Source organism: Salmo salar, chromosome 06 (assembly GCF_965601325.2).
Source record: "Salmo salar chromosome 06, fSalSal1, whole genome shotgun sequence".
NCBI classification, from domain to species: Eukaryota; Metazoa; Chordata; class Actinopteri; order Salmoniformes; family Salmonidae; genus Salmo; species Salmo salar.
Genome location: NC_138296.1, coordinates 67,701,235 through 67,716,331, shown reverse-complemented (window position 1 = coordinate 67,716,331; position 15,097 = coordinate 67,701,235). Strand labels below are relative to the sequence as shown.

The following is a 15,097-nucleotide window of genomic DNA, read 5'->3' as shown; positions in this document are numbered from 1 at the left end:
GCATCATATTGATATATTCATTACAGTGTACTGCAATGCATTCCATTGTGATCTCAAGAGCTGTGTAGCCAACAATATTATAAGAATATGAATGTAATAACAATCAATGAGAATGATGGTATACCTGTGCCGTAAACTGTCATCAATGAACTGCATGCAGCTTGTAAGCTATATGGTTTAGGGAGATTTTCGACACCACAATGATCTGCTGTGATTACACTGCATATTGACCTTTCACCCCCAAGAGATAGCATGGGGCTATCATGAACACAGGGTATGTATAGAAAACAACTGAAACTGGGCATGCAGCAGTCCTGTTATTGTAGGATTGCTTTGTCAATACAAAAGTTTGTCAGTACAAAAAAAGCTGCAGCATAGCCCCACCTCTAACAACAACAAAAATATAATCTAACATACTTTTGAAACATAAGAAAATGTTTGATCCTGAGCTAAAAAGCAACACAGACAGATTTTTTTTAGAAACATCATACTGTAGAACAATATTGTCCTAAGATACGAGTTGGTCATAAAATGTGCCCCTTTTATTAAACAATGATGAGAAGTTCTATGCATTTTATAAAGAACACTCAGTCAAAACAGACAATAGATGTAATGCAATGAAATTCAATTACCCTAAGAAATGTAAACATTGCAACCAAACATTAGTAAAAATAAAAAACCTACGTAACAGATATGTGTTCTTGTGGGGTATTTCAGAATGCAGGATTAATTACTTTGTGAGCTAGATATTCATAGTTTCTATCAAGCCTGATTTCTGATTAATAAAGGTAACTGGATTTGAGCTTATTTCAAGTTCAACATCTCGTTGAACCATACAATCCGCAGAATTTCAGACTGTGTATATCGGAATTAGCTTGATAACTAATTGATCCCACTTTCCCAAAATACTCCTCAGATTTACTGACAACCAAATGAATGTCATTGCATCTTTTAAGTTACCTCAGATTTTTGTACAAAATGAAAGAGGCAAACATTAAAACTATCCATCTGTCACAAATACCAGAAAGCAGTATGCCATATTGTACCTGAGATGATACATTTAGCTGAAAATAATAACAAAAGTTGGATGGATGCCTGATAATAACTTACAGATACAAAACAAAAGAGGTAATCATTTTCAGTACAGTTAAATCAAAAGCATAATACTACAAGCTATGAAAAGGGTCTTAAAATAGTCAAATATATGAGTTAACCATTCACACTGTGACCTGCAGACTTATCAGCAATTACACTTAAATCTACAGTGATGTGCAGAATCTGCATGATACATCTGGTAGCTTGGAAACCCATCTTCTTTAACTGTTATTAATACCATTCCTATATATAGTATTTCAAAACCTTAATTTCACAATCAAAGGAGATGTGCAAAAATCTTTCAAATTTAAAACTAATTTGAGAACCTTTATATAGTCCGGTACTTCAATTCATACAAATGTACAATTACTAATTTATTATGACCTGAAAATAATAAAGGCCAAATATTGAAATCAAATCTAAGCTTCAATGGGTGACATTTTTGCCTGCCTTTTTTCATCTGAAGGTATAGTCCAATGCCTTAAAATGACCCATTTTCAGCTTGTGTCGTAGGGTATCAGGATGTTACCATTGATGACATGACATTGGCCATATGTTGTACTGGACAATTAGATTACTTTACTATGGGATGTAGGTTTGTCTATAGGCCCCTAAGAAGACTACAACAATGCTATAATACTTTTCACTTGGTACAAATACTGAAGTATGGATGTGGAAAATATTAGAATTACTGGTAACACGTTTCTTTCTTACGTGGGCCAATGATTAAAAGCTGCATATGTCACAACAATATCATTAGTCTATTGACAAAATAAGTTTTAAATCTGTGTGACTTGACTTAAACAATGGGATTATGGAAAGAAGTGTCTGAGTGTCAACTCCCAACAAAAAAATGCAGAGGTATGTAGTTTCGGCATTGGTGTCCATGCGAGACCTGGATAGACACACAGAAATTTGAAATATGACCAATTACTCTGTAGCAAATAACACACAGGTCATTGATTGGTCAAATAACCCAATCTCCTACAGAGTATCTCAAATATCTCAGCAACACACAGCAGCACCGTGATCCCAGTGAAAGTGTACATTGCACTTAAAAATATGGTCTTTTCAAAGTGTTCTGGCACCATGCATTTTGTGACGTTGAACGTCTTTTCTAGAGCACTGGCATCACACATGTAGAGTGGGTGAACCTGGAAACCAAAGAGATGGCTCTGCAACCAAAAAGCGATGACTTCCAGAATAATTCTTAGTAGGACAGAGATTATGTAGAAGACGGTGTATATAGGTCTCTGAAGGATTTCCTCCTGGTCAATGTTTTTACAGGCAGCATAGAGATGAAATACAGCTCCAGGGACTAAAACAGTTACCAGCTGCAATGCCCAGAATACCTGCAAGCAGAATAACATTCTGGCTAGTGGAAAAACAACCTATTCACAAGTCCACATTGAACAACAGCACATCTTTGAGTCCCTCTCTTAATGACGTTGTTATTTACATTGACTTCAACTGGAATTTAATGACTGGAATGAATACTGTTGGGGTTAAATCACATTATACAATATCATCAGAATATTATAACGACGGTAGAGTGAAAATTCACAACTGTTTATGGATCCTGACATATTACCAATGGTTTCTGTCTAGATTGTATTCTAATATCAGATAAGTTAATGCAGGAAGCTGTCTTACCTGAGGTGTTATCGGCCTAAATTGGTTGTAACAGTAGAGGTTTAACTCCCTCCTGTCTGGATCACAGCTGAAATGGAGAGCTTCATTGCCATAGACTGCAAAGCCCAGGACGCCCAGAAAGAACATCCGAACAGAGCCAAAGAACAGTGTGTGGAACTGGCCTATCACTGTCGGAGGCCTGAGCTAAAACAAACACACAGACACAGAAAAAGGCTTTAAAACAGCATTTGTTTGTAAAAGATAAAAAATTGTGTGTGAAAACTGATTGAGGAAGCAGAAGTATGATGATCATTTTATGAATTACACAAACATTTGTGAACAGATGACACATTGGAACACACCACCCCCATGAAAAAAATAGCAGATGGACCAAATATCAGATCTAAATTAAACAATTTCAAACATGCTTATTAATCAGTAATGCATGGAGTATTTTGGTAATAGGTTATCTGTCATGTTTCAAACACAAACCTATTCAGATGGTAGGATATTTACTATGCTATATGTAACACTTAGTCATCTATCAACAAATGCAACAGTCTATCCACTCTATTGTACAGGTAGATGATATGGATGAATAATTCAGAGAACTCACTGGGCTCAAAGTGACCACGACCATCGTCCAATATTCTATATATTCTTGGTATCACCATACTTACACATCCTTCGTAAAAGTTCTTAATGTAGTTTAAAGACATGACTTGGCTGCTATTCTCCCAGTTCAATTATTGTAACCTGGGGCCGTCATTGTCAATCTGCTGGCATCAGGCAAAGCCAACTATAAGTCTGAAGCTCCTAATGACCTTTTGCCGCTGAAAGCCCTTGTCAATGCATATTTGTCTTTTATCCGCGGTGCCTTCATCAATTTACTCACTCAGTAGAAAAAAGACAACAGAAAGGAAAAACAAAGGCACGGGGCATGCGGTCGGCCCATAATCCCCATTGAACAAAGTCAGCGGAAAAAAATATTTGTAAAACACAATAGGAGAGAAAACTAAATAGTAAAATACAATAGTGGCACTTGAGAGCGTGTTATTTTGAGCTTCCAACTGAACAATATGAGATAAATTGTGTTTGAAAGTTAGTTTATAACTCCATCTAAAGAATTTGCATGTCAATTTCCACTTCCATTAGTTTTTAATTTCACGGATGACATTTGAAATGATAATTGTAGAGAAGTGATTTAGGAGCTACTAAACAACTTCTGACAAAAGAGCATTTATAAAATACATATTTCTGCGAAACTTGTATAATCTTTGAGTAAATTAACTCAGAATAATTTCACTGTGACATATTTGAACTGACATGAGGCACACGAACAAGTGATTTATATAACTACGCAGTCAAAAGGAACTTCTCCCTGTTGGAACATCGCGATACACACCCTGCACTGTAAGTAGCCTACATCTGAAAGATCATTCACCATGTTGACCCAGCTTCAACAAGCTAGAGCAAACACACAGCAGGAAAACACGACAAAATAAACAAAGCAGGTAATAAAATGAAGTCCACACACCAACCGTAATCCAGGCGGAGTGCTGTTCATTCCCCCTCTCAATCAGAGTTTGTGTCCTAAACTCATGCCACTCTTGCACTCCCAGGGAGAGACCTGCTGGAAGAGTACCATGATGGATGTGTTTCTTTTACTGAACGCATACTTGTCAGAGCACAAACAACAAACCAATAAGCAAAGCATCAATGAGATCAGGCATTTGGAACTGTCAATAGAGAGAGCATAATGGACAGAGGTACTATTACTTAAATAAAGATAACACCGTCCCGCAAACATCCAGAGAGAGCACGTGGTCCACACGACGCAATCACTCAGCTGTTCCTGTCCTCATCAGTCAGCGTAAAAAGCAACATCCTACCTGAGGAACATAAATGACTGCTCTACCACGGACGTATATCATATGTGACCCGTTTCAGGAAACTAGGCGGTAACTTCGATAGGTAACGCACACAAACATAAGGACAAGGCATAGGCCTATAACTCAACAAATAGAATAGCCTACACCTGCATTAACTATGTGGTCTGAATAGGAATCCGTTTTACGCACAAACGGATAGAAAATAACAGTAGATCACATTGATATGGACATTCTCCAAGGCACATTGGCATTTAAAGCAGGTGTTTCTGTGATAGGCCTACAGTTGAAGGGGTTTCAGTCGTTGCCAAGTTATTAAATAAATGTTCAAATGCAACTCACTGCAGTAACCATTTCCATTGGCACTGCAGACTGCAGAGCTCTGCATAGATAGACAGAGACGAATAAGTTTAGCATAAAATGGCTTCATTCATATTAATCAGTCATGGCAAAGCACTGTGAATATTACATAATTGCAAATGTGCTTTCCTGATTGTAAATGATAGAGTCTTGATTTGCCCCAAGTGCACTGCACTGTAGCCTATGCTCCATATAAATGTTTCTTAATATGATGCATGTGCCAGTAGATGTCACTAAACAAGCACACACGATTTGGGAAAGCATCACAACAAATAAAACGATCAAGCACATTAAAGAACGACTGAACATTCCAATTCCTCATGTGCTTCTCTGTTGCCCATTAAGAAAAACTACATTTCCGTCTTGGGGGTGTGGTGGTTCGATGTGGCAGTTCTGGATATTTGTCCCACATGAGACACCATAGCAACTAAACCAGAATCACTTCCTCAAAATAGTCAGAATGAATAACTCAAGAAATCTGTAATTAATTTTGACATTTTTAGTGGTGCAATTTGCGTTTCCCTAACTCAGTCCTCGGGACCCCAAGGGGTACACGTTACGGTTTTTACCTAAGCCCTACACAGCTGATTCAAATAATCAAATCTTGATGATGAGTCAATTATTTGAATCAGCTGTGAAGTGCTAGGGCAAAACCCCCAAAGGGCACCCCTTGTAGTCCCCAGGACCGAGTTTGGGAACACTGAGTTTAGGTGTTTGGTGCCATATTTCTTAGGTTAAAGAAATGCATTAGGTATTGTCTTATGTAAACAAAGTCTTATCTGCTACAGTGCTGGGCGGGTCTGTCTGACTGTCTCGAGTTCACACTGCACGTCCTTAGCCCAGGGTTAAGGAGATTTTAGCCTGGGGCTAAGCGTCTGTTCACACTTGTGCATTCTTGGGCTAGCACTAACCTTGGCTCACGACTAGCTGGCCCTGCTCTGGAGCAGGGTTAGCACAGACTTCTTTGGGCAAGCCCCAGAAACACAGTGCCAAAATAGCCAGTGTGAAATGAAGTCAAGAACAACACATAGAATCACAAAAGCTACACTCACTTAATTAGCCTATTCTTGCGATGCGTTCTGCACGCTATTTTATAAGTAAATGTATAGACCCCTTTCTGTGTTTGCAAACGTTGTCGGTGTTGGTGGCAGAACACAGTTCTTATAGAATGGCAGCAAAAAAAGCTTCTATTTACTTGTTGCTTATGAGTGCATTTCATACTACTTTTGGATTATGATTGGATTTTAAGGCTCATATTAACGTGCTGCTTAATATAATGTTGCGTCAACATCGCAAATCAACTGCATTATATAAAAATTAAAAAAACACTTCAACCTCAACCAGTAAAATGGCTATTTTGCTACAGCCTGTCAATGAATGTTAGCATTCTAGCTAACAACTGCTGCATTAAGTTATTTTGCAAAGAGTAATACCAAATATAATCTTAGCGACTGTTCAAGCAATAATCAAAACATAATTGTAAGAATATGAGAACCCCAAGTAATAAAAACGTAACTCTAGGCTATATTGAATGAGTGCAGATGGTGATGGCTTTCCTACTGCAGCCAAGATTTGTGCGCATCTGTGCATGATGTCAGTGTGTCGTGTACTGGAAAGGGGTCTATACTATTTCATCCTTATGTAGGGGAGTTAAAAAGGTTATTCCTTCAAACATCAAATTATTAGAATAGTACACAACGCAGAACAGAACAACCAGGTTGAGGGTCAGTGGCCCAAACTTGCGAACAGGAATATTCCAAGTTCAGACAGAAGGGGGGAGTCAGATCGCTATGATCGCCAGGAACTTTACTTTTGGTGTCTATTTTTAATTGTTGCGCTACTGGTGCTGCCTGCTGATGTTAGGTAGGCAGCTACAGTAGCTGAATGATGTTAACATCTTCAGGTTTTGTTTCATTAAATGCATTTTATTTCATCTGGGTGCTTGCGTCACCTACTTACACCCTGGTACTACCCGTAGCTCCCGTTCTCCTCAGTCCGAGAAAACAGAGAGAAATGTATGTGTTGCAGATTACTCCTTTGTAGAAGTCCATAACATGAAATAAATAAAACATCCCAAGGTTAATGCTGTAGATATTGTTATAAGGGAGTGCGAGACTATTGAAACATGTAACTTTCAGAGTTTTATTGTTGTTATTAATATGGTTTACAGAGTGCTAAAAGTGCTGCTGTTGCTAGCTAGCATGCCTTTCTGTGATGCAGACAATCAGCTGAGCTGCCGACTGGTGCTGGCATTGCATTATGGGAGAAGTGGTTTTGGCTCTCTAAGGTCTGAATGGGATAGAGGCGATTTCACGTTGTAACTTGTTTGTGTTGCAGTGTTTTTGTACTTGAGTTGTTGTATTTTGGTACTGTCAACACTGAAAGCACCTAGCAATGTATTGGGGATGTGAGACAGGATATGTATTTTACCTTTCTTCATGCTCCTGTATAGAACAACTTGTTAGATGGTGCATTGGAGACTGATGTGTTCCTGTCCTGTCTTTTCACAATACTATTGCAGGTATGGTTCTATTGTCTAAGAATTAAGATTATACATTCGTTGTATTAAGGACTGGTTATTATTTTATACTATACATTATGGCTTTATGTATGAATGTGATGTGTGTGAGCCCGAGAAAACACAGAAAGAAAGAACAACTTGTCAGATGGTGCATTGGAGAATGATGTGTTCTGGTCCTGTCTTTTCACAATACTATTGCAGATCAACATAAAAGCCAAAAAGACAGCCGTGGTGTCGCTCTTCATTTCTTGGTTCTCCTGTGGTACATATAAAACCCGCTACAGATTGGTGCCGTGACCCAGATCGCCGGGGGACTCCTACACAGAACTGGATCGACATCACACGTTTAGAACATTTGAGGGCAAGGTGAACTTTGGACAATATGTTGTGTACACCTCAGTTGTATGAGATTACAGAACAGGAGAGAGAAGACGTATCAGGTGTTGGTGATAACAATGTACATGTTACTCCAGTTGGTGTTACTGTGAGAGGTCCACATGGTATTGCCACTGGGGTGGGGCGGGGGCCAGTATGGTGGAACATAGTATGGTGGAACATAGTGCTAGAGCCAGTCCTCTTAGATACCCAGCAGTCGATACTAGAGTGCCAAGTGTTAGCAGCAGCCAACCAGGCAACGATAACAGTGAAGAGTCCCAGAAGGCCATATGGGGTGAAAATGAAAACCGAACCCAATTGCAAGCCCTAGCAGAGTTAGTCAAACAACTGGGCAGGGAAATAGGAAATCAAGTTGCCGCTAGTCTAGCAGGGGCTGGTCCAAGCACTCCCCCTCCCTAACCAATAGTAGAAATACCTGATTGGTCAAAGGTCAACCTAATTCTGAAGTCAGACGTCAGAGAACCACCCCACTTCCGGGGTGATAGCACAGACCGGTGCACAGTGACTGAATGGCAAGAACTTATGCAAGCTTACTTGAAAAAGAAGGGATGCAGTATATCAGAACCGGGTCAAGAGATACAGGACAGACTGATGGGGTGGGCTAAAGACATAGTCAGAATTGGGCTCCGTGGAAACCCTCAGAGACCCTGAAGCCATATACAATATCTTGAGGCAGCACTTTGGAGAAGCAATCTCATCCACAATTCCATTTGGATACTTCTATGAAAACTTACCAAGACAGTCAGAGAGCTACTTGGATTATTGGGTTAGACTGAACAAAGCAATTGACCTTGCCAATGAGTGCTTGCAAAGACAGGGAAAAAGTGGATGATCCAGGTCATGAGGTGACCATGATGTTTGTTAAGCACTGCCCTGATCCAGCACTATATGCTGCTCTTAGGTGCAGGCCTATTGAAAATTGGACCGTTGGACATTTGCAGGCAATGATTGACAGCCATCACAGAGACAGTCAGCCAGACACAAGGTGCAAAGTACTGCCAAGGTAGAAGTTGTGATGACCCCTGACACTTGGTGTATGACTCAACACCAAGCAGTCGGTCATGATAATTCAGCCACACCCACTAACAGTGATCAGGCTCCATTGAACAATCTGATCTCTCTCCTGGAAAAGCTCCTGTCAACCCAGGAACAGAATCAAAGTAGAACTTCGGCCAGAATGCCACAAACTAATACAGCTGCTGGTCCCTGTAGAATGTGTAAGGCCTCAGACCATTCAACTCAGTCGCACTGCTTTAAGGAGGGTTTATGCTTCAAGTGTCACAGGACAGGCCACAGAGGTTTTGAATATCCAGTAGAGGTCGACCGATTATGATTTTTCAACGCCGATACCGATTATTGGGGGACCAAAACAGAGCTCGTAATAAACTCACAGAAATATGAGCCTTAGGTCATTAATATGGTCGAATCCGGAAACTATCATCTCGAAAACAAAACGTTTATTTTTTTCAGTGAAATACGGAACCATTCCCTATTTTATCTAACGGGTGGCATCCCTAAGTCTAAATATTCCTGTTACCGATTAATCGGCCAATTTTTTTATTTATTTGTAATAATGACAATTACAACAATACTGAATGAACACTTATTTTAACTTAATGTAATACATAAATACTATCAATTTAGCCTCAAATAAATAATAAAACATGTTCAATTTGGTTTAAATAATGCAAAAACAAAGTGTTGGAGAAGAAAGTAAAAGTGCAATATGTGCCATGTAAAGAAGCTAACGTTTAAGTTCCTTGCTCAGAACATGAGAACATATGAAAGCTGGTGGTTCCTTTTAACATGAGTCTTCAATATTCCCAGGTAAGAAGTTTTAGGTTGTAGTTATTATAGGAATTATAGGACTATTTCTCTCTATACGATTTGTATTTCATATACCTTTGACTATTGGATGTTCTTATAGGCACATTAGTAATACCAGTGTAACAGTATAGCTTCCGTCCCTCTCCTCGCTCGTACCTGGGCTCAAACCAGGAACACATCGACAACAGCCACCCTCGAAGCAGCGTTACCCATGCAGAGCAAGGGGAACAACTACTCCAAGTCTCAGAGCGAGTGACGTTTAAAACGCTATTAGCGTGCACCCGGCTAACTAACTAGCCATTTCACATCGGTTACACCAGCCTAATCTTGGGAGTTGATAGGCTTGAAGTCATAAACAGCGCAATGCTTGAAGCACAGCGAAGAGCTGCTGGCAAAATGCACGAAAGTGCTTTTTGAAGGAATGCTTACGAGCCTGCTGGTGCCTACCACCGCTCAGTCAGACTGCTCTATCAAATATCAAATCATAGACTTAATTATAATATAATAAACTCACAGAAATATGAGCCTTAGGTCATTAATATGGTCGAATCCGGAAACTATCATCTCGAAAACAAAACGTTTATTTTTTTCAGTGAAATACGGAACCATTCCCTATTTTATCTAACGGGTGGCATCCCTAAGTCTAAATATTCCTGTTACATTGCACAACCTTCAATGTTATGTCATAATTACGTAAAATTCTGGCAAATTAGTTCTCAACGAGCCAGGCGGCCCAAACTGTTGCATATACCCTGACTCTGCGTGCAATGAACGCAAGAGAACTGACACAATTTCACCTGGTTAATATTGCCTGCTAACCTGGATTTCTTTTAGCTAAATATGCAGGTTTAAAAATATATACTTGTGTATTGATTTTAAGAAAGGCATTGATGTTTATGGTTAGGTACAGTCGTGCAACGATTGTGCTTTTTTCGCAAATGCGCTTTTGTTAAATCATCCCCCGTTTGGCGAAGTTGGCTGTCTTTGTTAGGAAGAAATAGTATTCACACAGTTCGCAACGAGCCAGGCGGCCCAAACTGCTGCATATACCCTGACTCTGTTGCAGAGGTGACACATTTTACCTAGTTAAAATTCATGTTAGCAGGCAATATTAACTAAATATGCAGGTTTAAAAATATATACTTGTGTATTGATTTTAAGAAAGACATTGATGTTTATGGTTAGGTACACGTTGGAGCAACGACAGTCCTTTTTCGCGAATGCGCACCGCATCGATTATATGCAACGCAGGACAGGCTAGATTAACTAGTAATATCATCAACCATGTGTAGTTAACTAGTGATTATGATTGATTGATTGATTGTTTTTTATAAGATAAGTTTAATGCTAGCTAGCAACTTACCTTGGCTTCTTACTGCATTCGCGTAACAGGCAGGCTCCTCGTGGAGTGCAATATAAAGCAGGTGGTTAGAGCGTTGGACTAGTTAACCGTAAGGTTGCAAGATTGAATCCCCAAGCTGACAAGGTAAAAATCTGTCGTTCTGCCCCTGAACAAGGCAGTTAACCCACTGTTCCTAGGCCGTCATTGAAAATAAGAATGTGTTCTTAACTGACTTGCCTAGTTAAAAAATATTATAAAAAAAAGAAATTACAAAATCGGCAAATCGGTGATCAAAAATACCGATTACCGATTGTTATGAAAACTTGAAATCGGCCCTAATTAATCGGCCATTCCGATTAATCGGTTGACCTCTAATGTCCAGCAAGAAAACAAGTTGGAGAGGCAACTGACGAGGCTCCCCCTGGGCCCGCTTTAAACTAACATGCTCACGCCAAGAGGGGGGCAGTGTGGTTGAACATGTTACACCCCCACAGAACACCACAGATATAAGGACTGGAAACACAATGAAATCTGAGGCGATTTATCCGAAAATAGAGAGTAATGACAGTCTTTTCTATGTCCCAGTAATGGTGCAAGAAATTGTAGAACTTCAAGCTCTGATAGATAGTGGGTCTATGACCTGCACGTTAAGTGAGTCAGCTGAAGACACACTTCTGAGATGTAATGTGATAAAACCAGAGTCTAGAAAGCCAACTCAAGTAGTTCTTGTAGGCTGTGGGGGCAACCAGGTACAGCCTAAGTATGAATATGACTTGAACATTGATCTTTTAGATTGCAAGATGGCAGTGTCTGTTTAAGTTGTACCTGGACAGACAGACGACATGATAGTTAGATCGAACTCCATAAAAAACATAATGCAACAGGTTAAGAAAATAAAGTGGTATTGGGACAGCCTCTCCAAACCTGCCAAAGGACATCCACATGGACTTTTACTCAGCATGCTAGCCAACGTGAACCGCTGGCACGGTAACAAAATACCAGACAAAGTGGGAACTGTAATGCTCAAGCAGAGTGTGACTCTCATGCCTCAACATGAACATTTGGTCTGGGGAAAACTGAAAGAAAAGGTGCTGCTATCAGTTGGTAGTACTGTAGTCATAGAGGCCACTACAGCACGATCTGCACCAAGAAATGTCCTAGTAGGACACACTGTATGTCGTTTGAGGGGTGACAAGTGGGTCCCCATGAAAGTGATCAACATGTTGGACCACCCTATTGTTCTCTGCCGTAACACCAAGTTGGCTGATGTGCACCCATGCCTAGCCCTAGAAGACCTTGAGCTCTATGCCAGCCATGCTGAGAACCCCAGTAAGGTCCAGTCTGCTCTTCAGAATGTCACCCAAGCTGGGGAAGAATGTTCAGTTAGTGGAAAAAGGGCAAAGAAGGAGTATCTACAAAAGTTGGAAGAGTTGGGCTTAACCTCTATGGGCTAGGTGGGACGCTAGCGTGCCACCCGTGGTGCACTCCATCAACAGCAGGTGCATTTCAAGAGCGGCAAATTTGAATCCAAATAAATGTCAAAATTCAAATTTTTCACCATTTGAAAGATAAACATCTCCTTAATCTAACCACGTTTTACGATTTCTAAAAGGTTTTACGGCGAAAGCATAAATTTAGAGTATTTTAGGACAGTACATTTACAAGAGTTGCGTGTAATGTTTTGTCAAGTCAAAGACAGGGTCACCAAAACCATAAAACCAGCTAAAATGATGCACTAACCTTTTACAATCTCCATCAGATGACACTCCTAGGACATTATGTTAGACAATGCATGCATTTTTAGTTCTATCAAGTTCATATTTATATCCAAAAACAGCGTTTTACTATGGCATTGATGTTGAGGAAATCGTTTCCCTCCAATAACCGGCAGTCAAGTCAGCGTCACAAATTAAATAATTAAAATTAGAAAACATTGGTAAAATATTATATTGTCATTTAAAGAATTATAGATTTACATCTCTTGAACGCAATCAACTTGCCAGATTTAAAAATAACCTTACTGGGAAATCACACTTTGCAATAATCTGAGCACTGCGCCCAGAAAAATACGCGTTGCGATACAGACTAGACGTCATGTTGGGGAGATCTAAAATCGAAAATACTATGTAAATAATCCATTACCTTTGATTCTCTTCATCAGATGTCACTTCCAGGTATCACAGGTCCATAACGAATGTAGTTTTGTTCAAAAAAGCTCATCATTTATGTCCAAAAATCTCCGTCTTGTTAGCACATGATCTAAGCCAGCCGGACTTCTCGTCATGAACGAGGGGAAAAAATATATTTCCGTTCGTTCAAACATGTCAAACGTTGTATAGCATAAATCATTAGGGCCTTTTTTAACCAGAACATGAATAATATTCAAGGTGGACGAATGCATACTCTTTTATAACGTATTGGAACGAGGGTACCCAACATGAACTCGCGCGCCAGGTGTCTAATGGGACATCATCGTTCCATGGCTCTTGTTCGGTCAGATCTCCCTCCAGAAGACTCAAAACACTTTGTAAAGGCTGGTGACATCTAGTGGAAGCAATAGGAAGTGCCAAAATATTCCTCAGCCCCTGTGTTTTTCAATGGGATAGGTTTAAAGTCAATACAACACATCAGGTATCCACTTCCTGTCAGAAAATGTCTCAGGGTTTTGCCTGCCAAATGAGTTCTGTTATACTCACAGACACCATTCAAACAGTTTTAGAAACTTTAGAGTGTTTTCTATCCATATATAATAAGTATATGCATATTCTAGTTACTGGGTAGGATTAGTAACCAGATTAAATCGGGTACATTTTTTTTATCCAGACGTGCAAATGCTGCCCCCTAGCCCTAACAGGTTAACCTGTTTGGGCTAGGGGGCAGTATTGAGAATTTTGGAAAAAATATGTGCCCATTTTTAACTGCCTCCTACACCAACTCAGAAGCTAGAATATGCATATTATTGTTCAGGTTTGGATAGAAAACACCCTAAAGTTTCTAAAACTGTTTGAATGGTGTCTGTGAGTATAACAGAACTCCTATGGCAGGAAAAAACCTGACAAGGTTTCATGCAGGAAGTGGCCTGTCTGACAAGGAGTCGTGCGTCTTGCATCTGTTTATTGAAGAGTAAGGATCTTAGCTGTAAAGTGACAATTCCCAGGGCTCCAATAGGCTCTCAGAACCCGGGAAAAACCTGAACGATGACGAGGCAGCCTCTGGCTGAAACAGATTATCGCCTTATCCAAGTGGCCGATCAGAGGACCATTGAATGAGGCGCGTGCACGATTCGCCCCCGTGGAGAAATTTCATTCGGCTGTTTAGCTTATTGCAGATTCCCGGTCGGAATATTATCGCTTTTCTACGAGATAAATGGCATAAAAATTGGTTTTTAAACAGCGGTTGACATGCTTCGAAGTACGGTAATGGAATATTTAGACATTTTTTGTCACGCCATGCGCCATGTGCGCGACCGTTATTTACCATTCGTATAGTGTCTAGAACGCACGAACAAAACAGAGGATATTTTGATATAACGATGGATTATTTGGGACCAAACCTACATTTGTTATTGAAGTAGAAGTCCTGGGAGTGCATTCTGACGAAGAACAGGAAAGGTAAGAACATTTTTCTTATAGGAAATAGGATTTTGGTGAAGGCTAATATTGCCGGGTGTCTAAATAGCTAGCCGTGATGGCTGGGCTATGTACTTAGAATATTGCAAAATGTGCTTCATCCGAAAAGCTATTTTAAAATCGGACATATCGAGTGCATAGAGGAGTAATGTATCTATAATTCTTAAAATAATTGTTATGCTTTTTGTGAACGTTTATCGTGAGTAATTTAGCAAACTGTTAGTAAATTCCCCGGAAGTTTGCGGGGGGTATGCTTTTTCTGAACGTCACATGCTAATGTAAAAAGCTGTTTTTTGATATAAATATGAACTTGATTGAACAGACATGCATGTATTGTATAACATAATGTCCTAGGTGTGTCATCTGATGAAGATCATAAAAGGTTAGTGCTGCATTTAGCTGTGGT

General features: G+C 39.8%; 1 protein-coding gene across 3 annotated transcripts; it reads right to left on the bottom strand.

Annotated features, from left to right (window-relative positions):
• Positions 1-520: 520 nt before the first annotated feature.
• LOC106607819 (gap junction epsilon-1 protein) lies at positions 521-4,717 on the bottom strand. Of its 3 annotated transcripts, none has more exons than XM_014205194.3 (4): positions 4,507-4,717; positions 4,269-4,357; positions 2,749-2,931; positions 521-2,447 (listed from the first exon to the last, which is right to left on the bottom strand). In XM_014205194.3, the coding sequence occupies exons 1-4, from the start codon at positions 4,535-4,537 to the stop codon at positions 2,052-2,054; spliced, it is 699 nt and encodes a 232-aa protein (XP_014060669.1). In that variant the 5' UTR covers positions 4,538-4,717; the 3' UTR covers positions 521-2,051. The 3 variants fall into 3 exon arrangements, with proteins under 3 accessions (XP_014060669.1, XP_014060671.1, XP_014060672.1); XM_014205196.3 differs by having other exon boundaries at positions 4,265-4,357; positions 4,507-4,708; XM_014205197.3 differs by lacking the exons at positions 4,269-4,357; positions 4,507-4,717 and adding an exon at positions 3,344-3,881.
• Positions 4,718-15,097: the final 10,380 nt, after the last annotated feature.